General features: G+C 49.8%; 1 protein-coding gene and 1 long non-coding RNA gene across 6 annotated transcripts in view; one reads left to right on the top strand and one right to left on the bottom strand.

Annotated features, from left to right (window-relative positions):
* The first annotated feature begins 1659 nt into the window (after window positions 1-1659).
* ADAMTSL5 (ADAMTS like 5) overlaps window positions 1660-27966 on the top strand; it is a 28586-nt gene continuing 2279 nt past the window's right edge. The window contains exons 1-10 of one of the 5 annotated variants that reach the window (XM_080988677.1): window positions 1660-1967; window positions 14863-14923; window positions 18474-18610; window positions 20114-20174; window positions 21291-21399; window positions 22822-22949; window positions 23493-23616; window positions 26708-26791; window positions 27365-27528; window positions 27628-27871. In XM_080988677.1, coding sequence (XP_080844803.1) covers window positions 1888-1967; window positions 14863-14923; window positions 18474-18610; window positions 20114-20174; window positions 21291-21399; window positions 22822-22949; window positions 23493-23616; window positions 26708-26791; window positions 27365-27528; window positions 27628-27871 — 1192 coding nt within the window. In that variant the 5' untranslated portion in view covers window positions 1660-1887. Of the gene's footprint in view, window positions 1968-7544; window positions 7665-10006; window positions 10417-10876; window positions 11201-12220; window positions 12459-14862; window positions 14924-18470; window positions 18611-20113; window positions 20175-21290; window positions 21400-22821; window positions 22950-23492; window positions 23617-26707; window positions 26792-27364; window positions 27529-27627; window positions 27872-27966 lie in introns of those variants that run through there. The other 4 variants (XM_080988681.1, XM_080988678.1, XM_080988680.1 and 1 more) reach the window with 4 other exon arrangements.
* On the bottom strand, window positions 3868-18464 carry LOC308467218. Its single transcript, XR_013981168.1, has 2 exons — window positions 17818-18464; window positions 3868-5200 (listed from the first exon to the last, which is right to left on the bottom strand). It is a non-coding gene; the product is annotated as an uncharacterized lncRNA (long non-coding RNA).

The following is a 27966-nucleotide window of genomic DNA, read 5'->3' on the forward strand; positions in this document are numbered from 1 at the left end:
GGAACCATTTTGATTCCTAAACTGAGCAAATGTTTGCAAGGTCAAACTGGAAAAGCCTCCCCATTGTCTTTTCTTTCACAAATCCTGTCTTAAGGGCACATTTAAGATATGAATAGGGCGTGAGCCTGTGACCTGGCCCAGGAACTAAGTATTTATCATTACAAAAGACTGGCCAGGCTCCCCAGGCAATCCAATCAACTAACCTGCCAGACAAGAGATAAACAACAGGAGAAAAACAATATTCAAATTTCTGTTTTAGACCACCTTTTCTGTGATGTAGGTGTGATGTATCTGAGGGGTGGTCTTAGGTTACACCCCTTCTGTGATGTATGTATGATGTTTCTGGGGGTGGTCTTGATCTACAGGGTGGCAATTTCAAAAGTCTTTATAAGGCCTTGCACACCATCTTTCTGGGTTCCTCCTCTCTCCTGCAGGTGAGGGGAGCACCCTGTTGCAACAGATCAATAAAGGCCAAGCCTACAGGCTGCTGTTTTGCTCCAAGTAATCCTGGTTGGAGTCTTTGTTTTTGTCCAAGGGAGCCCTCGGATTTTCCCGTTAACAGTTACCACCATCACCAAGTGCAGTCACCTAGAGCGTGGTGCTGACAATGCCAAGGTTGCAGTTCCGATCTCCCTACTGCCTAAATCCCTGCATTGCAAGGGCTGGACTGGATGATCCTCAGGGTCCCTTCCAACTCTATAGTTCTATGCTTCTATTTTCACCATCCCCAGACAATCAGATTCCATCTGATTTGCCTGTAGAAAGTTATGGGGAGGTGAAAGGGAGATCTCAATTTATTGCACCTTCTTTCTGATTTGTCTATGGGGAAGTTACACAGGACTGAGTTGAGCCAGTTTCTCTTGCTGTTTCCAGGGCATTTCCCCAAAATTCTGCAAAAAGCTCAACCTGGGGGGTGGGGGAGGCAGGGAAATGTGGTTTGGTTGCAGCAGGAAGGAAAAACTTCTTTTTAATTGCACATCCTGAATGAGCAGGTATGTTGTTGCAATCCCACCTGCAAAATACTGACAGTCTGGAAAAAGTGGTCCCAAATTGTTATTGTGCATTTGGCAGGCTGAGGGGGTTTTTGGGGGGGCTGTTGATCTTTTCAACAACATCCTGGCCCATCCAGGTCTGGAAAGTGAGCCTTATGAGAAACAATTGAGGGAACAGGGGATGCTTAGCTTGGAAAGGAGAAATGGGAGCCACCTTCAAATATCTGAAGGGCTGTCCTGTGGAAGATGCAGCAAGCTCGTTTTCTGCTGCTCTGGAAGAAAAGATGTGAGCCAACAGATTTAAATGCTGCTAGCAGCCATTTGCCAGAGGAATGGACTCCCTCGGAAGGTGGTGGACTCTTCTTCCTTGGGTGGCCGTCTGTCAGCGATTCTTGAGCTGGGAGTCCTCCATTGCACGAGGCTAGACTAGATGAGCCTTGGAAGTACTTCAAACCCTGCAATTCTATGATTCTGTTACCCACCGGAGGTTTGTCAGCGGAGGTCGGATGGCCATCTGCCAGGGATTCCTTAGCTGGTCTTCCTGCATTGCAGGGGGCTGGGGGTCCCATCCAGCACAACAAGGTGTGATTCCATCTCTAGCACTGAGCATCCTATAGGAGAAGAAAGGCATAGGAAACTACCCCACCGGGCCCAGCGCTGTCCCTGATGAGCAGTTGTGGGTTTTCCAAAGGGGAAATTCCCCCTCCCTGACCCATTCTTCAGCTGTGATTCCTGCCTTGCAGGGGGTGAGACTAGATAGCCCTCAGGGTACCTTCCAATGCTATGACCCTATTATTACTTGCCCAAAACTAAATGTATTGTTTGTGCTTCCCTTCAGCAGCCTGGCAGGGCCCTCTAGACTGCCTGCTTGATCACTTCCAACCATCTCTGCAAAATGTCCTCCTTTTGGAGAGCCCATCACGGCTGCAGCTGTTTCCGTACAGTTTCAGCGCCGAGAGAGCAGTTCTGCAAGTGGTGTGTGTTCCCTCCTACACTACACAAACACACATATCCTTTGGTCCCCTGCTGAGCCTGAGTCCCACATTGCAGTGGGTTGAGCTTGATGACCCTCAGGGGACCCTTCCGACCCTGCCATTCTGCAGTTCTTTAGCTGCGATTCCCACATTGCGGGGGGTTAGGCTAGATGACCCTGGGGGTTCCCTTCCAACTCACTGCCTGGATGCCTGCTTCCCACAAATCTATCCCTCCTGCTGCATCTGCAAAACATCTGGAAGGATTTTCGGAGGGGAGGAATTGTCCCCCTGTGAATTGATGCAGGCATTTGAGGGCTTGGAGGAGCCTGATTGAACAGGGTGCAGCTCAAAGGCTTCCCAGGAGAGGCAAAAGGTGTGGGTCTGCCCCCACCCCTTTCTCCTGAGTGTTTCCCCTCCAGGAACTGATGTCACCACAGCTGGGACTGAGCCCTGCAGCTCTGGATGGCGGCCAAAGCAGCCCCCTCCTCCCCACAGCTGTTTGGGAAGGGAGACCTCTTTCCCACCCAGCCACAGCCCCCAAGGAGGGTCATAGGAAGTGTGAGCACTGGGTGGCAGTTCAAGGTACGAGGCAGCTGTGAGGTGTACCGCCACCCCGACGGAGAGCCTGGGCGTCTGCACATGTCCAACATGCACAGAGACCACGTCTCTCATCTCAGACGCACATACTGCCCCCCCCCACTGGCCAAACCAAAGAAGGCAAAAACCCACACCCTGTGGCCTGCAGTCATCATAAATTACTGCCAAGGAAGCATTTTGCACTCGAAAGCGTGACTTGTCCGCAGAGCTGGATTCTCCTTCCGTCAGCATGAAAAAAAGAGGGGAAGAAAGAGAAGGTCCTTAGGAACAGAACTGGCAGTCACAAGATGCCGTTATACTAATAGTCCATTGGAAGATGGTGTGCCGTTCTGGTCACCTCCTGTCAAAAAGGAGATGTGAAGATGGGGGAAGGTTAAAAAATGGGTCACCCAAAATGATCAAGGGGATGGAGAGATGCCCCCAGGAGGAAAAGTTGCAGCATCCCCTTAGCTTAGAGAACGCTGCAGGGGGTTGGACTAGATGACCCTGGGGGTGCTTTCCTCCTCTGCAATTCTATGCATGGCCCAGAGGAAGTGGAGGGAGGGGAGTTCTTCTCTTACAGCATGAGAACTTAAAGAACATAGCACGAGAAAAATTAAAAGCAACTCAAAGCGGTTCATGGACTCTCCTTCCTTGCAGGTTTTTAAGCAGAGGTTGGGTGGCCCTCTGTCCTGGAGGCTTTAGCGAAGATTCCTGCATTGCAGGGAGTTGGACTAGATGACCCTCGGGGTCCCTCCTAGCTCCACCATTCTATGACTCTATGACAAACTAGCATGTTAAAAGCAACATAAATTAAATGTGTTTGCAAAAAGAGGCCGGCCACACAGCCATGGAAAGAAAAATCCCTTTCTATGAATTCTGTGTTCTCGGGTGCCTTCCATCTGCCATGGGCTCCCTCCTTGTTAGGTTTGATATGAAGAGCAGTTCCCCAGATGTTTCCTTGCTCTAACAAGGCCCCCCCCCCAGCACAACATCATGGTGGGGTTGCCCCCAGGACAGTTCCTGCCTCACAGACTTGCTGGGACACCTGAACTGGCAGAGGCAGGTGAAGGCGAGGAGCTGCCATCAGCCCCCCCCCCCCAGTTCCCTTTCATCCCTCTTATTGCAAGGCAGGGGCTGTTATCTCACCTGGCAGCTGTTCTGTCAAGTTACTGCCCTCCCTCCTGGGACTGGCATCTGACCAGGATGCTCCCAGCTCCCCCCTCTGCCTGCCAGCCCTTGCTTTTCAGGCACACCCCCAGGGAGAAAAGGGGAGAGGAAGAGGAGGAGGCCACATCTCCCCGTGAGTCAGGCTGTGCTCATGCTACGATACAATACGATAATCTTTATTGTCATTGTCCCATACAGAACAATGAAATTGGGGAAAAAATCTACATAAGACATTCAAAACCAACAAGCCTGCTACCCCAGCTATCCCAACCTGGTTAGCCCCCTAAAAACTCTGATACCCCAAATTTCAAAATACAATACACTCCCATAGAGACTCCTTACACTGTGTTTAAAACCAAAATCACATTTGGATAGAAACTGTTTCTCAGGCGGCTAGTCCTAGTCTTTATAACCCTGTACCTTCTTCCAGAAGGCAGAAGCTGAAAGAGATCATTTCTGGGGTGTATTGGAAGAGGGCTCTCCTATATCTTGTCTCCTCTCCTATTTGTCCAGGTCCCTTCCAACACTACGATACCATGATTCTCTCAGGACTGGGAAAGGAAGGAAGAGCCCTGAGCCTGGAAAGCCCTTTAGGGAGCGTCTGCCAGCCTGTGTGGGCAACACTGAGCTACATAGCTCATATCCTGGCTCAGGACATGATGTTCCTCAAAGCAAGCAAAGGAAACCTGCAATGGGGAAACCTTGCTTTGGGATCATTGGGGGCTCCTCCACATGGCCCTTTGGGGCCAATTCATCCCTGCTCAGGCAGGCAGAGCCCCCCCCCCCCCCGCACAGTGTGGACAATATTGTCCTCATCAAAATGCCACCCCCTTATCACACACGGAGAGAATGCTAAAATAATAATAATCTGGGGTTGCTTTTTGCACTGGGTGTGTGTGTGTCTTGTTTTTGTTTTCTCAACTTACAGGATTTTCCATGGAAACAGAGATTCTACCTTAAATGGTGTGAATTATATGGGATGGCATTTTGATGAGGGACATGTGTAGGCACTGAACGAACTATGCAAACATGTGCAGTGCCTGAGTAACCCAGGAAAGTGTCACGTGGAAGCACACAGAGGCTAAGACAAAAGGATTTATATGCTATTTAGGTGCTGAAATGACTGCTAGGAAATTAACAACTATAAAACCAGTATTTTCTTTCACCTTTTTCTCCTTCTCCTCCTCTTCCTTCTCTCTCATTTGGTGTCATCTGCAGACACCAAACTGGGATGGGGAGCTAATGCTGCTGAAGACAAAATCAGGATTCAAAATGACCGTAACAGATTGGAGAACAGGGCCGAAGCTAACAAAATGTGTTTCAATAGGGACAAATGTCAGGTTCTGCACTTAGGCAGGAAGAACCAGATGCACAAACATAGGATGTGGGACACCTGGCTTACTAGTAGTACATGTGAAAAGGATCAAGGGGTCTTGGTGGACCACAATCTCAACATGAGTGAATAGTGTGATGCAGGAGCAAAAAAAGCTAATGCTATTCAACAGAAGTCTAGTGTCCAGATCCAGATCAAGGGAAGTCATAGTCCCACCTTGGTCAGACCACACCTGGAATACTGTGTCCAATTCTGGGCACCACAATTTAAGATGGATGTTAACAAGCTGCAACATGTGCAGAGAAGGGCAACTAGGGTCTGAAAACCAAGCCTTATGAGGAACGGTTGAAGGAGCTGGATATGTTTAGCTTGGAAAAGAGGAGACTGAGAGGAGATATGATAGCCATCTTCCAATATCTTAAGGGCTGTCGCAGGGAAGGGGCAGCAAGCTTGTTCCCTCCTGCTCCAGAGGGCAGGACCCAATCCAATGGCTTCAAGCTATGAGGAAGGAGGTTCCAACTCAATACCAAGAAGAACTCTCTGACAGTAAGAACTTTTTTTAAAAAAAGAACACCCAGTTAAAACAATAAAACCAGAAGAAGTTCAGCTCAGGTGACTGCTGGCTTCTACACAGGTGTGTTTGTGTATCTTCAGGAGCTGACGGCATGCCAATTCTGAGGGGGGGTCCCTCTTTTTGTATTATTAATATCATTATCATTGTTATTGTTAAAATTTTTATACTGCCAGATACCCATAGAACTCAGGGTGGTTCACATCATAAAATCACAATACATAAAAAACACAAAATGCATAATAAAAATAAGAAACTCATAAACCCATTTGCCAGACTGTCTGAGGAAAGCCAGTAACCCAACTCTGCAATTTGATTATTCTTTGGCTGCGACTCCTGCATTGCACAGGAGGGGGGGCAGGTTGGGCTAGATGACCCTTGGGATCCCTTCCAACTCGACAATCCTATGATTCTAGGAACAGGGCAGAGCCTGCCTGTGCCCAGGTGGCACAAAGCACCGCCAAAGGACGGGTGCGGTTGCAATTCCACCTCTGTCTGCCTGGTCCTTGATTGATTTTTATTTTTACTTTTTAAAAAACCCCGCACATGTCCTGCAAGGGCTTTTAAGGCTGCATTTCTTGCCTGCTCGGCGACAGACAGCTGAGAGGTGGCGGTGGCGCCTACGTGCCCTTAAATGTTCTTTGTTCCGTGCTCCCCAGAGCGCCCCACCCCAAAAGAGAGAGACAGAGAGTGTCCATCTGCAAACGGCGGGGTGCCTGCTGTCCATCTCTCCCCCCTCTACTGCTGCATGTGCCAAAGGACAGCATCCAAGACTTCTCTGGAAAACAGAAGTGCGCTCTCTCGCTCTCTCTTTCTCTGTCCTGAGCCTGGGGCAAAAATAAAATAAAAAATTGGAAGCTGTCTCAGCGGGAGCCTTTTCCAAAACAAAGTCAATGGTCTGCAGAGTGACGCACTTTTCGGTTCTCGGTGGGAACCAAATTTGGAGACGCTGCCGCCCTCCCGCACTTGGGCGCCTTTCCAAGAGGATCAGACGGACTCACGGAAGGGGAGAAGGCTCCCGAGGGCTTCTAGCGCCCAGGGCGGAGATGCTTCTGGAGAGCAGCCGCGGGGGGGGGGGGGGCTGCCCTTGCGCCCGGTTCCCCCTTTGCCCCTGATCCAATGGCAGGGCTCGCCACGCGGAGGCCCGCTGTGGCAGCAGAACCTCCAGGCCCGGGGCAGTCTACCTGTGTGAGTACCAGATGATGGGGAACAACGATCCGGCACGCCCTTGTGGTCCTCTGGACCTTCAAGGCTGGGCGGAGTGAAGACTAATGGCGTCCGCTGCCCTCCAGGATCAGCCCCTTCTTCCCAAATGCCTCTTCCACTTCTGGGTCTTTCTGGTCCGCAGTCGGGGTGCTGCCTTTCACCTTAAGAGCAGCAAGAAATCCAAGCGGTCGGTGCGCCCTCCGCAGCTTACCGAGGTGGCTTGACCTGTTGGATTTCTGTCTCGAGCTGCTCTGACTGCCAAGGGGAGGAAGGTGGCCAGATTTCCCGCTGGTCTCCCTTCTCACCCTTCCGGAGAGGAAAGGAAAAGACGAAAACTCAGCAACGGCAGAGAGAGACCCACTCGAACTCTCCCGCAGCGGGCCTTTGGCCAAGAAGCTTCGGGAAACTTTGAAACGGAGTTCCCCTTCCTGGAAAAAACCTCCAGGGCGCGGGACTTCCCCCCAAAGAACCCCGGGAGCTGTAGTTCCCCCCTTGCAGAACTAAAGTTCCCAGTGTCCTTAGCGAACTACGGGTCCCAGGATTCTTTGGGAGCGGGGGGGAGACGTCATATGCCTCGGAGGGGAGGGGGTTGGCGCGCCCCTGAGAGGTGTCTTTTTAGGACCCCCTTCTTCCGGTGCTTGCCAGTTGGCGGTGTAGCCCCTAGTTAGTGGCCTGGCCTGGACTCGGACCTGAGAGAGAGCAGGGTTCGAATTCCCACTTAGCCCTGCGGCTCCTTGGGAGACCTTGGAGTCAGTCCTCATCTCTTAGCCTAGCCTACCTTACAGGGTTGTTGTGAGGGAGGAGAGCCAGATGCACCTTGAGAGCCTTGGAAGACAATAAAGGTAGCACCTAACTATAATTAATAATAAACTTTAATAAATGTTTTTACAAACATGGTGCTCCTGGGACTTTAGGGAGAAGGGCTGGCAATTAATTAATAAATAGGGGGGAGGCGGGGCACATTGATGCAAGGGGACATTGATACACCAACAATATTTCAATTTCGAGAAATGTTATTTGTGCGTTACATCACTAAAACGTGTCTATACATGTGTGAGTACAACAGTTGCGACCGCACCGCCCACCAGTTAACTGTTGGCGTTTGACGAGAGTAGGTGTGTTTTTAGCGCAGCCAACTAAAAAGTTACGTGAAATGTAAAAGTGCTCCAACGTTCTTTTACATCGTTTAGTTAAGATTTAAAAATACCAAAGGTAAGTTATTCAGTAATCAGGATTACACATGATTTTTAAATAAGTTCAGTGGTTTTATTAATAATTTTTAGTTTTTTGAAAATGTCTGTTGGGGTACTTTGATACACTAAGACACAGGGCACATTGATATGTATAAAAGTGCCCTGCTAGTGTAAATTTTGATGTTCCCAATCCTGAAAATATAAATGCTGGAGATTTCCTACTCATTAAATCTGAAAAGAAAAAAACCTATTGTTTCTAAATATAATATGACCAATAATTAAGTGTCATATCTCAGGAAAAAAATCAGGATCTTGTATTCAAAAGAAAATAAAAAAAAATTCCTTCCAGTAGCACCTTAGAGACCAGCTAAGTTTGTTATTGATATGAGCTTTTGTGTGCATGCACACTTTGTGGTGTGGCATGGGTGACGCTGTGGGTTAAACCACAGAGCCTAGGACTTGCCGATCAGAAAGTCGGCTGTTCAAATCCCCACGACAGGGTGAGCTCCCGTTGCTCGGTCCCAGCTCCTGCCAACCTAGCAGTTCAAAAGCACATCCAAGTGCAAGTAGATCAATAGGTACCACTCCTGTGGGAAGGTAAACGGCGTTTCCGTGCGCTGCTCTGGTTCGCCAGAAGCGGCTTAGTCATGCTGGACACATGACCCGGAAGCTGTACGCTGGCTCCCTTGGCCAGTAAAGCGAGATGAGCGCTGCAACCCCAGAGTCGGCCACCACTGGACCTAATGGTCAGGGGTCCCTTTACCTTTTTAAGGTGCTACTGGAAGGAATTTTTTTATTTTGTTTTGACTACGGCAGACCAACATGGCTACCTACCTGTAACAGGATTTTGTATGTTTGTCTTCCCCATTGTAGAAGATAAGGCATGCATTGATTTCAAGGATGTTGTTTTGCAGTTGCCAAAACCAAATTTCTCTAAGGGCACATCTCGAACACCATCTCTTCATACTTTTTCTATTGACTTCAATGGATATAATGTGCAATACATGCTAAACGTTAAGTAATTATCTTATTTTCTATAAGCATTTTGTTTAAATTACTATTTTTTGACTACCTAATGTGAGTTCTTATACTTTTTAAAGTTTTTCCAAAATTGTTTTTTTTTTTAATGCATAGGTGTTTGAGGAAAGATTAATATAAGTTTTGATGTTTTGTTAAGAAAACCTGCCATAAAGTCTATGATATGTGTGAAACACTGTTAGTTTTGATACGTAATTTAGATTTTAAGGAACAAATTGTAAGGCTGATTATTATATCCCACAATAAAAAATATGGTTTTTTTCCATTAAATTTTTGCAAATACAATTTATGCTTTGTAACAAAGTGCCCCATCCAATGTATCTAAGTGCCCCATAGGTGGGGCAGAATGATACAAAACCCATTTTTTACTCAAGTCATTATATTCTCATTATCTTCTAACTTTAATGGTTCTTTTGATTGCTATTATAATATTGATTAGATATGCCATGCATAAAGCAAAAAAATATATTATTTGACTCATTTTTGTTACAATTAGATCTCCCCTTTTTCTCCAAGGAGCTCGCATGGTTCCCCCGACTCCTCATTTAACCTCCACAACAACCCTTCGAAGTAGGTCAGGCGGGGACTGGCCCCGAGGTCACATGGGGATTTGAACCCTGGTCTCTCCCAGCTCCTAGTTCGACACTCTAACCACTACGCCACGCTGCCATGGGGGGACACCCCAGTTTTTGTGTGTGTGTCGTGGACGGACCCCCGACTTCCCACCGTCCTGCCCCCTCCATTACCTGCCCCCCTTCTCTGCTTTTGGGACACCTCCCCCCAAGAGTGCGCACTTATTTATAGCCTGGCCCTCCCCGCCGGGGTTTGGCCGGCGGCCTGGAAAATGAGGCCGGAGACCGAGGGGGTTAATATTAATCCTCTCTCTCACCCCCTAGAAATTCACCCTTTGCGACCCTAATCAAAGTTTGCGCCTCCAACCAAAGGGGGCAAGATCAGAGGGTGTCGCGCGTGGGCTGAGCTGGGGGGTATTTTCAGCCCTGCTCCGGAAAGGGGTTCCGCCCCGCGCCCAGGCTGCCGAGCCCTCCATTCCGCGCCCCCTGCTTGCCTGCGCAAAAAGATCCCCGTTGCCGGAGGGGGAACTTGACATGTTCAGGAGCCCGAGGACGGCGGCGGCGGCGGCCGCCTTTCGGGGAAGAGGGGTCCCCCGCCTTCCCTCTCTCCGCCTCCCTCCCCGGGACGCCGTCCAAGCCCCGCCGGGCCCCGCTCCCTAGCCGCCGACGGAGCAGCGCAGGAAGGGTGCGTCTCGGCGCGGGGGACCCGCTCGCTCCCCAAAGGCCCCGGGACGCAGCGGCGCCGCCATGCGGGCGGGGAGAAGAGGAGCCGCGGGCCCGGGGCGCGCCGGGTGAGTGGGGCTCATCGGCGGGGGAAACTGAGGCTCGGGCCGGTTTGGCTCGGCTAAGGTGCTGTGGGGAGGCTGCCGTTCCCGGAGTTGTGGGGTGGAAAAGGCACATCGAGGCCATCGCAAGCGCCAACGCATGGGGGGCGACGTTTGGGGATCTCCCTTGGGTGCCTGACTTCAAGCTCTCCTGCGGGTCCCTAGTTTAATCCCCGCTGGCCTCTCCAGTTAGGAGAGACCCCTGAGCCTGAAACCTTGGAGAGCCGCTGCTGGCTGCCGGCCAGTGTAGACAATACAGAGCTTCAGCCAGCTCAGTGTTTTGCAGGCTGCCCTGCTCTCTGACTTCTCATTGACGTTATTTACTTGCATTTTGCCCTGTTCCTAAGCTGCTTACAGGCAAACAAAGACAACTGGACACCCTCCACCTCACTCCCCCACCCCCACCCCCCTTAGGATTCTGGACTTCTGTGCTGGATTTGCAGCCCTTAACAAAATCATAGAATCATAGAGTTGGATGGGACCCTGAAGGTATTGACAAGCTGGAAGGCGTGCAGAGGAGGGTGCCCAAGGTGATCAAGGGTCTGGAAACCAAGGTTGAAGGAGCTGGGTTTAGTCTCAGAAAGAGGAGACTGAGAGGAGATAGGAGAGCCATCTTCAAATATCTCAAGGGCTGCCACTGGAAGAAGGAACAAGGGTGTTTCCTCCTGCTCTGGAGGGCAGGACTCGAACCCATGGCTTCAAGTGACAAGAAAGGAGATTCTGACTAAACAACAGGAAGAACTTTCTGAAAGTAAGAGCTATTAAAGAGTGGAACGGTCTTCCTTGGGAGGTGGTGGACTCTTCATCCTTGGAGCTTTTAAAGCAGAGGTTGAATGACCCTCCCACTGTGATGCAGGCTTTAGCTGAGATTCCTGCATTGCAGGGGGTTGGACTAGATGACCCTTGGGGTCTTTTCCAAATCTATGCTTCTATGATTCCATGCCTGGGAGTTCCTGTGAGCTGCACTTTCTCAATTTAAGAGAGAAGGAGGCCTGGTGGCTGGGTGGCTGTTAGGGCCATGTAGGCCTATCAGACACTGGAGAATAGGCTGAGGAAAAGCCACTCTGTGAATGCTCAGAGGGCCAAAGCTGAGCTTTGCTGGCTCCAGCAGAGCTGCTGCTCCCCCCAGGCTTAGGCAGGAGAATGGGAAGCGAGTCTGACTTCGCTCCTGCTGCGCCACAACTTCATGTGATGCCCCTTAAATCTTGTTTATGTTTCCCCGCCCCTGTTTGCTGCCTCCGGCGTTTTTGAGGCATGCAAGCGTCAGGCAGCCTTAAGTGCCGTCTGGCATCTCCAGGTGCTCAGAAAGGGAGCGCCTGTCCCTGCCCTGTAGAATCAAATAAATGTAGTGTTGGAAGGGATCCAAGGGTCATCTATCCCAACCCAAGAATTGCTCCTGCCCTGAAGGCCTGGAAAGAAGTGGGAGCATCTCAGCAAGCGCTCACTCTGCCCTGCATAGGAAGGGATGGGAGGCAGGGCAGGGGGCTTCTGTCCTCACACAGCAGGAAGGGGACCACGGCTTTGATATCCACTCCTCCTGCTTTGTTCATATCAGGGGAATGATAGTGTGGCTCAACTTGCAGGGAGCCATGCCAGGAACTGGTGGCCCAGTCCCAGCACTTCCTTTTTAATTGTTTTTTCTTTAATAGTATTTTTGTTGATACTTGTCTAAAAATATGCAAAAAATCATACCCATCACAAAATATCTTTTTATAATACATTATGTGTTTTTGTTGTTGTTTAGTCGTTTAGTCGTGTCCGACTCTTCGTGACCCCCTGGACCAGAGCGCACCAGGCACTTCTGTCTTCCACTGCCTCCCGCAGTTTGGTCAAACTCATACCACTGTCCAACCATCTTGTCCTCTGTTGTCCCCTTCTCCTTGTGCCCTCCATCTTTCCCAACATCAGGGTCTTTTCCAGGGAGTCTTCTCTTCTCATGAGGGGGCCAAAGTCTTGGAGCCTCAGCTTCAGGATCTGCACTAAGGGCTGATTTCCTTCAGAATGGAGAGGTTTGTTCTTCTTGCAGTCCATGGGACTCTAAGTATGTAATACATTACATACTTTATCTAAAAAAGAACCAATCCAGAGAGACTTTTTTAAAAAAGAGGAGAGAAAGAAGAGGGCAAAATAAAGAAAGATAAAGACTTCCAGGTATAGTGGTACCTCGGGTTACAGACGCTTCAGGTTACATACGCTTCAGGTTACCGACTCTGCTAACTCAGAAATAGTACCTTGGGTTAAGAACTTTGCTTCAGGAGGAGAACAGAAATCGTGCTCTGGCGGCACGGCGGCAGCGGAAGGCCCCATTAGCTAAAGTGGTACCTCAGGTTAAGAACAGTTTCAGGTTAATAATGGACCTCCAGAACGAATTAAGTTCTTAACCTGAGGTACCACTGTGCAGTATTCACTCCTTAACATCCAAGCTTCCTATCTCCTATAATCAGTATTTTTTCAATCTTTAAGTCACAATATTGCAGGTTCATTTTCTCTTTCATGCAAAAAGTCCATAAGAGGTTTCCAGCCCTGAATCAGTGTCAATAATTATTTTTCGAATCAATGGTTTCAAGTTGCAAGAAAGAAGATTCCATCTCAACATCAGGAAAAACTTTCATGTCGCTAAGAGCTGTCTGACAAGTGGAACAGTTTTCCTTGAGAGGTTGGGGACTCTCCTTCCTTGGAGATTTTAAGCAGAGGCCATCTGTCACGGACGCTTTAGCTGAGATTCCTGCATGGCAGGGGGTTGGGCTAGATAACCCCTGGGGGCCCCTTCCAACTCTATGATTCTGCGATTCTATGATTCTGCTCCCACATATGGCTCTGGGTGACTCACGGCTCATGCAGGGTGGGCGGGGGAACCCCTGGCGTTCTGCCCGCCTGTGCCCTTGATTCTCCCTTGTCTCTGGAGAGTCTGGGTTTTCTTTTTTCCACTTTGATTAAGAACATAAGGGGAGCTGGCTGCTGGATCAGGCCCAAGGGGGCCCACCCAGCCCAGCATCCTCCTCTCACGGGCTCCAAATACCCCTAAGAAACTAGGAATCCAGGTAGACTGCCTCAGAGCCTGGAGGTTCCATGAGGGCATACAAAGGCCCTGGCTGCTGGATCAGGCCAAAGCCACCCCCCACCCCTGTCTAGCCCAGCATCCTGTCTCACATTGGCCAACTAGAGACCTCTTCTGGGACACCCACAAGCAGGAGCTGAGTGCAAGAGCAACCATCTCCCCTCCTGGGTTCCAGCAACGGAGACTCAGAAGCATCGCTGCCTCCATCTGTTGAGGCAGAGCAGGGCCATCCTGGCGAGTAGAAATCCATAGCCCTTTCCTCCCTCTTTTAAAGCTGTCCAGGCCGGTGGTCACCGCTGCCTCCTGTGGGAGGGAGTTCCACACTTCAACCGAGAAATCCTTCCTTTTCTCTGCCCCGAATCTTCCACATTTGTTGGCTGCCCAGGCGGTGTAGTGTTTAGAGAGAGGGAGGAAAACTCTCTCTCTCTCTCTCTCTCCCCCCGCCCCACCCCACACCATTTCCTCTCGTCTGCATTATTTTCTGTAGGCCCTGGACGCAACTGACACCCTCCAAGGGGACCCCTCCCTCCCCCCCCCTATTCTTTTTCCAGGGCACGTGAGCCCCTTATCGCTGCTGCCTCTCACCCTCTCATCCACCCACAGGATCGAAATGTCAGAATAAATAAATCTGGCAGCGTCAGGTGGTGTCCAGAACAGGCAGCTTGGTGTTCTCCTCTCCTTGCCCAGGGGACTGATTTGGGGGGGGGGAACCATAAGGGGAAAGGCCCTCTGCACATGCCCAGAGGTCCCCTGACCATGGGGGGACCCTCTGCAAACTGAGGTTGCAGTTAAGCCAATGAAGAAAGGCTGAAGTGTTTGAGACTTTTGAGTTTCAATAAAAAATGAGGCAGATGTGACCGGGTAGGAAGTTATAAATGATGCCTGGAATGGGGAGAGTGGCAGTTTTCCTCTCTCTCTCCCCCTGCTAGAAATCATGGACATCCAACGGAGCTGAGGGTTGGAAGATTTGGGACAGGGAAAAGGAAGGACTTTTTCGTTAAATTGTGGAACTCCCTGCCACAAGCGGTAGCAATGGCCACCAACGTGACCTTTCCATCCATCTGTCTGTCTGTCTGTCTGTCTGTCTGTCTGTCTGTCTGTCTCTCTCCTTCCCCTGATTTCTGGACCATAGAAGCTTCAATCAGATAATATTGGGTTTTGGGCTATTCCTACCCCCCTCTCTGCTTTGAGTGTCAATTACTCAGCTGGGGCGGTGGCACAAAATGAGGGGTTCACGGCACAAAACTAGCACAAAACATTGGCACCAGTTTGGAGGGGATCCTACATTTCAGGATCAGCCATTAATGAAGCTGGCAATAGGCCCTCGTTAGAGTATTTCCTTCTCTTTCTTGCAGGAGCACCTCTCCCCTGACCACCGTCTTCCTCATCTGGCTGACCTTCCTGTGCACCGTTCAGGTAAGTTGGAGAGCAGGTGACTGGGAGGCCCAGAGGGCCCCCCCGGCCCCCACATGCTGGCAGATCCAGGTTGTGCTGTTAAGGCTGATTTGTTGCTCCCCAGAACTCTTCAGCAGCCGGGGTGTGAAGCAAAGCTTTAAGGTGGTGGGGAGGGAGGGAAGATGAGAGTCCAAATCTGGCTCGGTAGAACTTCCTGTCGCAGCACAAAATTCACATGAGGAACTCCCTCCCCCAGGAGGCAGCAATGGCTTTAAGAGGACTGGGCAAATTCATGGAGGAGGAGGAGGAGAGGGTTGTCGAGGGCTCCTAGCTAGGGAGGCTCTGCTCTTCCTCCATATTTGGAGGCAGCTGGAAACCGCAGGACAGGAGAGCTGCTCCTGTGCTGGGATCTCCCTTGGAGGTTTTCCACAGGCAACTGCGAGAGCAGGGGGCTGCACTGGATGGGTCCTCTTTGGCCTGATCCAGAAGACAGGCTCTTCTTACATCCACACAGAACCTCCAGGTCCAGAGGCAGTCTCTCTGGATTCCTAGGTTCTCAGGGGTATTAGGCCACTGTAAGGGGAGGAGGCTGGACCAGATGGGCCTGTGTGGGTCTGATTCTGACAGCATCCTTTGTTTGGACTGGCAGCCAGCCCAAGCAATGGCTAAACTGGTTGGCCTCCAGCCAAGCTTGGCAGAGAGCAAGATTTGCAGGTGGAAGTTCAGTCTCCAGGTTCCAAAAGACAGCGTCTGGGCAGAGGAGGTGACATTTGCATGGTCAGCCTTGCGCTTCCTTGAGGGGTCCTGCTGCTGCTCCCCCCTTGCTTCCCCAGGTTCAGGATCCTGCTTGGGGCAGCAGATTGGGAGGCGGCTGGGACCGGTGGCTGTGGGGAGGTGAGGCCTAGTGAACAGAGTTGGGGTTCTGGGGGGGAGAGTGCTGCCTCTGATGTCTACAGAAAGCCTTGAGACGCGGGTGCAGAGACCGTCCAATTTGTAAATACTGTAGTTTTAATGCAATTAGGCTGAAAATGTCCAGAGGCAAGGCGATCATCCCGGCCCCTTTCCCAGGACCCTTGGCAGGAGCAGGATAATGCCAGATTACGATTTCCCTTGGGATCTTTGACGCCAACGGGGGAGAGCACGCAAAGGGGACCGGGGGCCACATCTCCTTCTGGCGGCCAGAGGCCATTGATGGGTGGAGCTAGGAGCAAGAGAGGGCGGGGCAATGGCTGCAAGGAAAGTTTCCATCCAAGACAAGAAAGAATCTTAGAATCCTAGAATCGTAGAGTTGGAAGGGACCCCTGAGAGTCATCTAGTCTAAGGTTACCAGACGTCCCCGTTTCCCGGGGACAGTCCCCAGATTTGCTTGCTTTGGTGATGGAAGTAATGCTCACCCCCCCCCCCAGCTTCCAGTCTGCTGGCCGCCAACCTATTTATTCCACCCTCTCCCTGGATGTTTAACCATCAATTTCATGAAACCCATTAGGAGAGCAAAGATCTCCCTCTGGTTTTCTGGGCTCCCTTCTCAGGAGTGGGCCAAACGCACCCCCTTTGGCTTGACCCTGCTTAGGCCCTTATGGAACCTCCAGCGCCAGAGGCAGTCTATCTCGGTTGCTAGTTTCTTACGAAGCAGCGTTATCATGATGGACCACACATATCTGCTAATGGGTCCCTGAAGCACAGTTTCACACAAAGGGGATCATATAGCGAACAATATTCTAATGGCCCCTTCAATCACGAGCCAGAACTTTGGCTCACCTAGTTCAGTATTGTCTGCACTGACCAGCAGCAACTCTCCAGGTTTTTGAGACTCGGGGGGGGGGTCTCTCCCAGTCCTGCCTGGAGCCTTCTGCATACCATGTGGATGCTCTGCTGGAGAAGGGGGGCCTGCATCTGTCTGTGCAAAGGGCTTCTTTGTTTTCTGAAGCCAGGCAGGCAGGCTCAGGATCCCTGTGAGGTTTGGGGGATTTCCGAGAGGTGGTTTTTCAAAAATTAAAAAAGCAGATTTTTGTGCAAGATATGAGCTAGCTGCCCACCTGCTCCGATGCAGCCCCAATTCTCTTGGCCAGCTGCTCCCACCCACCCACCCACCCTCTCCTTTTGTCCCCATGCACCCCCTTCTCCATCCTCAGTCATTCCGCCCTTGTGGCCACTGGGTCACCCTGCCACAACTGGGGACGCCTCCACCTTGTGGTCCTGCCCCTTGCTTAGCGCCACGATAAACATTTAATTCCCTTGACCTTCCTTTTGTAAACAGAGTGGGGCCTTCCCAGGCTCCACTGCTGGAAGGAGGATGGAGAGGAGGATCTCCCCCACCAAAAACCGCTCCTGCATCTGGGCTATTTAGCAAAGGCTGATCTTATCTCCCCTCCTGCCTCCTCCTGAGCTTTTGGGAAGCAGCTTTCCTCTGTGTGTTGTGTGTGCGCTGCATGCTCAGGCAGAGCTTGGCTCCTTCACTCTGTGGGGAAGGTTTCTTCATGGTGCGCTGAAAGCCCTTTCCAAATGTCTGGGAAGAGATAAAGCAGACTTTGGAAGGAGGCTCCAGACTTTCCTTCAGAGGAGTGGAAAGGATGAGAAACAGACAATTACCAAGACAATGGCTGGAGTGTTTTGTGAAGGCTGAAAGAGCCCCCCCTTCACTGGGCAGTGAGGAAGACTTCACAAAAAGGAGGGGTGATGCGTGGAGGCAGGTGGGGGGCCCACCCCAATTAACCTCCATCCCAATTTCTCTGGCTTATTGCTCAGGATATTCCCAAATGACTAAGCCATACATCTAAAAGACCTTGGTTATGATCTTTATTATCTGAAAATAGAGATGATGTTTGTACTATTGTAACTCAAGAAAATCCTTAATAAAAACAATACAAAAGGACCTTGTTGTTGCACAGGATGTGATGCAGCAGCGAAAAAAGAACGAATGGTGCATCCACAGAAGTCTAGTGTCCAGATCAAGGGAAGTCATAGTGCCGCTCTCTTCTGCCTTGGTCAGACCACACCTGGGATCCTGTGTCCAATTCTGGGCACCGCAATTTAAGAAGGACCTTGACAAGCTGGAAGATGAGCAGAGGAGGGAGGCCAAGATGATCAGGGGTCTGGAAACCAAACCTGATGAGGAACGGTTGAGAGAATTGGGGATGTTTTGCCTCCAAGGGTTGCCACATGGAGAATGGAGCAAGCTTGGTTTCTTCTGCTTCAGAGGGTAGGACCTGAACCCATGGCTTTAAGTTACAAAAAAAGAGATTCCACCAAAACGTCAGGAAGAAATTTTTGGCAGTAAGAGCTGTTCAGATGTGGAATGGAAGGTGGTGGACTCTCCTTCCTTGAAGGTTTTTAAGCAGAGATTGGATGGCCATGGATGCTTGAGGACTTACAGCATCTTAACCTCTACTTAAAAACTTCCAAGGACGACCTTCAAGACAGGACCTTCTCCATGGTGGCCCTAGGAGGTGTAGCTGCGTCCCAAAAATGTTGCGTCTCATGACTAGGGGAATTGGGAAGGTATTCCCCAAAGCTGCCCTCTTGCCCCCGCACCTGCCAGAGCCTGGTGACTTTGACATCTTCCTTTAAGTAGGAGACAGACCACGTGGGCCACCAGCCCCGCCAGAGACGCCAGCTGGGCTACGGGGCATGGACGCACTGGGGCAGCTGGAGTGCCTGCTCCAGTACCTGCGGGGACGGAGCCTCCTTTCGGACCCGGCGATGCATCAGGTGAGCTGGCCTGCCCTGTTTGTCGGGGAGGGGGCCATGGGATGTGACTGCCTGGGGGGTGCTAGCATAGGGGTTGTGGTTGGCCTGCTGGGCTTCAGGTGGGGGAGACCTGGGTTCGAATCACAGCAGTTGCTTTCGGTCTCCCCGGCAGCCAACCTGGAGGCTCTCCCACATTGGAAATATTGCCAATATTAATATTGCTCCATTTGAAGCAACTGGACATATAAAAATAGACTCCTTTTTGGAATGAAAACAAGGCCTATTGACACTTACTTGCAGAACTTTCTTCAAAACGAACCTGTGGATTGAAACAGACTCAGCATTTTACAAAATATGAAATGATCCCAACAGACCTAGAAGCAGAGGTCTGCCTATCTTGACAGCATCCAATTCTCCTGGAGCTGTTTTCCTGGAGAGCTTCATTTACATCCTCACAGAGCCGGAGAAACAGGCATCACCCTTCCAAGATGGCAAACTGGCAATTCAATACCTCTCATGTGATCTAAGGTTAAACACTCATGTGTTACCTAGCAGAAAACAACAATACTGTATTTAATTATTAACTCAGAGCTCAGAGTAAGGCTGAACTGTCTTGATCCAGTTACCTGGGAGTAAGCTCCATTGATTACAGTGGGACTTACTTCTGAGTAGGCAGTGCCAGGCTCCATTGACAATAAAGGAATAAACACTCCCCACATTTCCTAAGAATTGGCTAGCTGCGGAAGCATCGCAATGAAAGACTTGAAAGTGGATTGGTGATCTTTTCCTTCAAAATTGTAGGAAGGGCTTTGTATGCCAGCGTCATCGTTTCCTTCGTTTGGTGCAGGGATTTTATTTTCAGGATAAACAGGACTCAGTTTTTGAACCTTCACACACCACTTTTAATTGTTCTCCGAGACAGGGAGGAGAAAAGAAAATTGGGATATTTCGGGATCAAATCAGTATGGCTTCTGTAATTCTGGGACTGTCCCTGGAAAATTGGAGGGTGTTTTTTTTTCTCTTTGCTTGGCTCATAGATGCCTTTTGGTAGCATGTACAGTGGTACCTCTGGTTGCAAACGGGATCCTTTCCGGAGGCCCATTCGCAACATGAAAAGAGCGCAACCTGAAGCGCCGTATCTGTGCAGCGCGATTTAGTGCTTCTGCGCATGTGCGAGCAGTGAAACCCAGAAGTAACCCTTTCCGGTACTTCTGGGTCACCGTGGGACATAACCTGAAAGAACATAACATGAAGCAAATGTAACATGAAGTATTACATTTACATTACATAAGGAAATACCTCTGTGCCACCTTTTGAGCCAAAAGGCTGAATTTATGCCCAGCAAACTGCCTTAGCCATGCTTTGCCAATATAACATTTCACCAGTATACAGCCCCAGCACCTTGAGAATGCATGCCCAGCAATCCTCTTGCTGCTTACCTGGGAGTAAGCCCTGCTGCACCCAAAGGGGCTTCCTTCTGCATAGGATGAGTCTCTCAAGGAGGTGTTTCCTCTTCACGTACAGGTTCCCTGAGGAGGAGATGTGCAAGGGGCCTCTCAGGCAGTACCGGGTGTGTGAACTGAACGTGAGTACTTGCCTTGTCAAAGAATAAAGTGCTGCACACTTATTGCGGGGTTTGTGTTCGAGGTTGCATTTGTATCAGGTCCAGGTTAAAGGGTCGAGCCAGGGTTCAAATCAGCCATTTGGAAGAGTCTCCAGCCTCTGTATCCCTTGGACTGATATAGGATGATATGCAGAGGTGGGGAGAATTACGCTTGAGCTTTGTGGAGGGAAGGAGGTGGACTCCCAACACAGCAATAAATATAATCTGCAGCTTGCCTTGCACTCCTGCTCCCTATTCTTCATTGTTAATACTGACGATGAATGATTATTACATCAACCTAAAGTCCCAGGGCTGGTTACAATTTATTTACAATACTATTTATTATTTATTTTCATGCCACCCTAAACCTGTAAATCTCAGGGTGGTTCACAACATAACATTAAAATACAGTGGTACTTTGGTTCTCAAACAGTTTAGTTGTCAAACAAATAGGTTCCCGAACGCTGCAAACCCAGAAGTAAAGTCTGCAAATGTTTTTTGAAAGCCAAACATCCGACGGGCTTCCATTTGAGTGCAGGAAGCTCCTGCAGCCAACCAGAAGCTGCGTCTTGGTTTTAAACAGTTTCAGGAGTCGAATGGACTCCCAGAATGGATTAAGTTCGAGAACCAAGGTACCACTGTATACAAAACATAGAATACATAATGAAAATAATGAATGCAAAATGGTAAAAAAAGAGCTGAAAGCAATCTACAACTGCAAAAATAAGGAGCAGGGGTTCTAAAAATGCAGAGAGGTTTGAGGGTCCCTGCTTTGGACCACTGTCAAGGGATGCTTTGGGGAGTGGGGGTCAAGGGCTGGCATTGCCTAGCAACCACCAATGGGCTGGGAAGGAAATCCAGCATCACCTAGCAGTTGTCACCAGCATTTGGCTGAAAGGCAGAGGTGGATCTACGGTGAGTGGTGAAGTGAAAGTTATTATTGAAAGCCAGATCTTTCCAGCCCTCTTGTGCAAGCCCCGCCCCCCATGGGTGATGTCAGGGCCCCAATTCTGGCAGTGGCCAGAGAGTTCAGGCTGGATCTCCGTTTCCTTGCATCTTATTGTCCTTTCACACTGTGGCTTTCCTCCTCTCTTGCAGGAGTGCCTTCCTGGATCCGTCCCCTTCCGGGCTGTCCAGTGCTCCCTCTACGACGGCAAGCCTGTCCTGGGCAGCCAGACACCTTACCAATGGGTCCCCTTCCATGGAGGTGGGCTCAGCCTGGGGAGATCTCAGTCCAAAGCCCAAGGGGAGGTTTTGGGGTTTCCCCCTCTTGTGCTGTCCTTTAAGGAGTAGGGGAACAAATCTTCCCATTTCCATTTCATAATCTCACAACACTCACACATCTATCTATCCTCACAAAAATTTGGCAGGATTTTAGTGCAAATTTCTCGTAAGATATATATATACCCAATCAAGCAATTCCCCCTATTATACAATGTATTTCTACATGGTATTTTCATGAATATATTCATCTTAATTCACATTTCCCCTCCTACAAAATATGCATTTTGGGTTTGGAGAGGGTTGTCGAGAAATGGCATTGAAAAATTCAAATTAGCTGCATTCCAGTTCATTTTATTGCTCTGGTGAGTGTGAATTGGGGGCAAGTGGGTGTTTTCCCCTGATAGTACTCATTAACAACAACAACAACTATTACTATTACTATTACTATTACTATTACTATTACTATTACTATTACTGGGTGGCTCCCAACAAATTATAAAACCACAGTAAAACACAACACATAAAAAACTTTCCGATACAGGTCTGCCTTCAGATGTCTTTGGAAAGTCATGTAATAGGTTACCGTATTTTTTGCTCTATAGGATGCACCATAGGAGGGGGAGAACGGGGGGGGGGGGATTCTTGTTCTCCCTCTCAAAAACAAGGTGCGTTCAAGAGCAGGTCGGGGAACAGCGCAAAGGCTGCACGCAGCCTTGCCGCTGCCCCCCAAGCTTGTGGGGCTGGCGGTGGGGGGAAGCGCTGCTTTCCCCCACCGCCAACCTCAAAGATCCCTGAAGCCTTTGGAGCGCAGCTTCGAGGACAGCCTTTCAGGCCTCCGCAGGGCAGTGGGGTGCCTTCACCCCGCCGCCCTGCGGAGATTTTCCGCAGCCATCCCGAAGCTGCTTCGGGCTGTAGGCAGCTGTCCGCAAGCCTGCAGAGCCCGGCGGGAACTCCCGCCGGGTTCCGCAGGCCTGTGGAGAGCTGCCCGAAGCCAGGGGTGCACAGCACCGCGCTCCCCGGGCTTCGGGCTGCAGGCAGCTATCCGCAAGCCTGCGGAGCCCAGAGGGAGTTCCTGCCGGGCTCCTCAGGCTTGTGGATAGCTTCCTGAAGCCTGGAGAGCGCACCGACCCCTCTCGCTCTCCAGGCTTCAGAGAAAGCCTGCATTCGCTCCATAGGATGCACACACTTTCCCCCTTCATTTTTGGAGGGGGAAAAGTGTGTCCTATAGAGCGAAAAATATGGTATCTCCTTGACATCAGATGGGAGGGCGTTCCACAGGGTGGGCGTGGGCGCCACCACCAAGAAGGCCCTCTGCCTGGTTCTCTGCAACTTCACTTCTCACAGTGAGGGAACTGCCAGAAGACCCTTGGAGCTGACCCCCTTCCTCCTCTTCCCTTTTTGCCAGCCCCCAACCTCTGCGACCTGAACTGCCTGGCTGTAGGGCACAATTTCTACTACACCTTTGGGAGGGTCCTGGATGGGACCCGCTGCAGCCCAGACTCTCGGGACCTCTGCATCAGTGGCCGTTGTTTGGTAAGTCCCGTCAGATTTAGGTCAGGGCCTGAGGCGGACCCCAAAAGCTAAAACAAGAATAGGCTGAAAGCAGATTAAAACTCACTTCAACTTTCCAAACATGCAGGTAGACTTGTCTAAACAGGAATGTTTCTCAGCAGGATCCCAAAAGCGTCCAGGGAAGGCACCTGCCTGATATCAATAGTCAGGGAGTTCCAAAGTGTAGGTGCTGCCACCCTAATGTGGAAAATGGGTCTTATGTGGTACCAGTAACAGGACAGTCAGGTGGGCACATAAGGGGTGCACAGGGGTGCTAGCTGGGGGGATCCCTTTGGGGTATCCAGCGTCCAGGGTCATTTTATGCTCTGATTGCTTCCTGAATAGTAATAATCATCATCATCATCATCATCATCATTTTTATTTATTTATTATTTATACCCCGCCCATCTGGCTGAGTTTCCCCAGCCACTCTGTGCTAGACTTCTGCTGGAGATGCACAGATTTATCAAATCCCCCACCCCCAATCTGGTGCCTGATGCTCCCCCCTCTTGGTCTCCCTTCCAGAGAGCCGGCTGCGATGGGCTGCTGGGCTCAGAGTCTCAGGCGGATGCCTGCGGGGTCTGCGGAGGCAGGAACGAGTCGTGCGTCCTGGTGCACCATGTCTTCCGGGCAGCCTTTCCCAGCTCTGGTGATTCAATGCCCTGACGTTCTCCGTGGGTGAATGCTTTGGCTTTTGGCTTTTCATGCTCTTCCTCCTCACCCCAAGCACCTCCTCCCCCTCCCCTCCCCAGCACCTTCCCCGCTTTGGGCAAACGCACATGCCACTTTGTCAGGGATTGAAGTCAGCAGAACGGAAGTGGTTGCCCCAGAGCAACAACAAAGAAAAGAGGTGTCCTTTTTTGCAGCTAGGAAAGTGCAGACAAAATGGTGAGGTAACCAGCCTCCTATAACCAACAGGCTTAAGTCTAATCAACACACTTGAAGGGGGTAATACCACAGAGTCCACTGTCTTGCCACACTTAGCTAGGACCACTTCCACTCCCCTTGGGAGGAGCTCAGGTCTCCATCCTTCTGAGAAGCTCAAAGTGCAAAGAGGTTTCAGCTGGTTGCTCCAGCTCTCACAAGCCACTCTTGAGTTCCCCTGCCAACAGTGTAGGAACTTATTATATATATATATATATATATATATATATATATATATATATATACATCCAAAATAGAGAAATAGAATAAGAAAAAAAGAAAGAAAAAGAATAAACTTAGATCAAAATATCATACAAATTCCACATATCGAGATTCCTTTAATCTCCTGACTTCCCCCATTCCATCCATCCATCTTAATTCTACTTTCAACTGCATAGCAATACTTTTTCAATTTTTCATCTTCCTAAGTTATCTGTACTTTCTATTACATTATAAGTGTATTTAGAATCCTGCTAATGTTTTAACCTGTTTGCAATGATTTTGTATATACATTATAAACTTTTCCCATTCTTTTTAAAATTTCTTGTCTTCTTGGTTCCTGAGCTTCCCAGTTAATTTTGCCATTCCAGCATAATCCATCAACTTGATTTGCCATTCTTCTTTGGTTGGGGTTGTCTCTTCCTTCCATCTCTGGGCTAGCAAAAACCAAGTGGCCATTGTAGCATACACAAACAGTTTCCTCTGATCTTTTGGGATCTCGGTACCTATAATTCCTAGCAGAAAAGCTTCCATTTTTTTAGGAAAGGTTATTTTAAACATTTTTTTCATTTCATTATATATCATTTCCCAGAATTTCTTGATTACAATTCCACCGCATATGATAAAAGGTAACCTCTTTTTCTTTACATTTCCAGCATATATTGGTACAGTACTTGTTCTATATATTTTTGCTAATTTTACTGGGGTTAAGTACCACCAATACATCTTTTAAGGAAATATAGAGAGAAGGCTTGGTAATATTCTAAGTTCTGGGGCATATACTGTTCTCCACTCTCTCTTGATTCTTGCCATAAAAATCTTTGAGTCTATGCACATGCTGACCACAAATAGAATGTTAGATTGTTCCTACCCTGTTTTCGTTTTGGTACAGCCCCCAAACTACTTCGGGATTGACCTCCTCTTCAGCTTGTCTTAAATTAGCTCAACTGTTCCGTAAAATAATAGTTCTCTGGTTAGCTTTATGGAGTGTTATTTCTTTAGTTTAAGACCTCGATTCTTTGGATTAACTTTGGTTTCAGATTAACCTTAAATGCTCCAAGGTCTCAATAACCAGGTATTTGAGCTCATCATTATTCAGTGGAGATTCCCCCGCCTGGTCATTCTGGGATCGGGCTTTCTTACCTGGGGGAAGAATCGCTCTTGTTAGCGTCTGAGGTCTCCTTCCTCCCGGTCTGGGTTTAGGAACCCGCTTTGATACTGCAGCTGATCCTTACAGGTTCAAGCAACCCTCCTGAACCCTCGGGGAGGGGGCGTAAAGCCCTACAGCCCCCGTTTCACCCCACTGGTGAGTGTGCGTCTCACAGAGAATGCGGGACGCACGTACGAAGTCGACCTGTGGTGAACTGGAAGTCCTAACTCTGGTTACTTATACTAACATGCTCTCAAAACTATAAAATGGTTAGAGCAGCTGCCTTGCCCTGCCTCACAGGTTGGTGGCCATCTTGAAAGTCACTAGGACAGATTTTGCAACCTACCTGCATACTAATTGTGCCAGGACTGAAGCTCCCCATACTTTAAAATTTGATTTTCTTATTATATGATTCTGAAAACCTTTATGTTCTTTCACTTTATCATACCATAAATACTGTATGCATGCCATCCAAATCTATTATCATGTCCTTCTAGATCTAACACATCTCCATTTTTCAATATCATCCATTCCCAGGTCCAGCAGATGCAAGATGCCTCATAGTACAATCTCAAATCTGGCAGGGTGAAACCTCCTCTCTCTCTCTCATATCAGATGACAATTTATATTTTATTCTTGCTTTCTTCCCTTGCCAGATGTATCTAGAAATATATTCTTGCCATTCTTTGAAGCATCCAGCACTGCTTATCACTGGGATTGATTGAAATAGAAACAACATTCTTGGCAATACATTCATTTTAACCACTGAAATTCTCCCCCTTAACGATAAATTCATTCTTTACCAAATTTCTAAATTCCCTTTTATTTCTTTCCATGTAACAATTTAGGAACTTTCACCACTTGTTACTGCCTGTGCCACTTTCATGACCTTTGGAGAGTTAGTAAGTAAATCAACTTTTAACTCACCAAAGGGAACTTGGGAACTCACTGAGAAGGGCATAATTTGAAGGAATCACAGCCCACATTTCCATGCTTTACTTTGCTGCGTAGTTTATGATTTTAAATCTATGCTTGGGTCCCCTCACCAAAGAGAACTTGCCCCAAACTTGGATCTTGGCAGCCAGGGAATTCTCCTCCTACATAGATTTTGATCCAACAGGAATTCACTGAAAAGCATGAGATCACAAAATAGCAGAATTGTAAGGGTCCCTGGGGGTCATCCAGCCCAACCCCCTGCAGGGCAGCAATCTCAGCTAGAGCATCTCTGACAGGTGTCCATCCAACTGACATTTCAAGTAGTATGTCTGAGGAAGCCCTCTGTCCAGCGCTGCACGTCACACTCTGAGCCTCCCCCCCCCCAAAAAACATGCAGTTCCCCTTCACCCCCTGGCTGCTTCCCCCTGGGCAGCCCCCTCCCCCTCCCTCCCCAGTGGTCTCTCCCCCCCCCCCCCCGCACTTGACCCGCTCTCCTCTGATTGCTTCACAGGTTACTTTGGCTACCAGAATGTCACTCAGATCCCGGCAGGCGCCAGACACATCAAGGTGACAGACAGCAGCCGCAATTACCTCGGTAGGAGGGGCTGCTGGGCAGGTTCCTATTCCCACCCCCATGCCTGTTGCTGACCCCTTGTGGTGGTGGGGGCCCCAAGATCCTACCAACTGCCTATTTTGAAACTGCACTTTTACAAAATGGACACACATTCAGGAACCCTGGCAGGTGGCCACCCATCTTCCATTTAAAAACCTCTCATGAATCCTAGAAGCATTGCAAGGGGCCCCCAAGGGTCAACTAGCCCAACCCCCTGTGATGCAGGAATTGCAGCAAAAGCATCCCTGACAGATGAACACCCAACTTCTCTTTAAAAGCCTCCAAGGAAGGAGAGCCCACCACCTTCCAAGAGAGTTTGGCTGACGAACAGCTGCTTTCTGCACAAACACCCCTCTTGAGCTCCAAGGACAGTGGCATTGCCCTGAGGGGCCACCCCAAGCAGGCCCTGCCTGTGGTAGCTCCCCACGCCTCCTCTGAAACTGGAGGCACCCAGAGGCTCCCTTGGGGGTTCTGGGGTGGTTGGCTGGGGAGGAGGGGGCCAGCCAAAAACTCCCCTAAAAGCTTCCCCCAAACGTTCTTCCTTCCCCTCCCCAGCTCTGATGACGGCAAACCAGCGCTACGTCATCAACGGTGACTGGGCCATTGACTGGCCAGGGACGTACGAGGCAGCAGGCACCCAAGTCCGCTACACTCGCACAGCGGACGCCCATGAGAGCCTTGAGGCAGCCGGACCCACCCAGGAGGACTTGCTGGTCATGGTGAGATGGGTCAGGGAATTGTGTGGGGGTTTTCCACCTGGGTGCAAAGGATATTAACTGGGTCTCGCCCATGCACCCAATGCCTGTTTCTTGCCTCAGGTCCTTTTTCAGGAGCCCAACGAGGGCATTGAGTTCCAGTTCTGGCTCCCGAAAGAGCACTTCCACCCTATCCAGAGTGACGCCAGCCCCCTTCGCCAGCCCCAGACCAGGGAAGTCGGGGATGGCTCACCAAGGGAGCACCCAGCCATCCTGCCAGCCCCGCCCTCTCAAAACGACATCGCCAGGAAGACGCCTCAGCGGGAGGGAATGCCCTTGCCAGCCAAAGTGCCCCCAGGGAGCTCAGGTATCCTCAATTCTATCTCTCTCCCCCCCCATTCTCTGTCCATCTCTCCTTCCTTCACCCCCACAATAGTTTCAGGGTGCAGGAGTGGAGTGCTC

The sequence above is a fragment of the Podarcis pityusensis genome (assembly GCF_964106645.2).
Source record: "Podarcis pityusensis genome assembly, chromosome: 18".
In the NCBI taxonomy this organism is placed as follows: Eukaryota; Metazoa; Chordata; class Lepidosauria; order Squamata; family Lacertidae; genus Podarcis; species Podarcis pityusensis.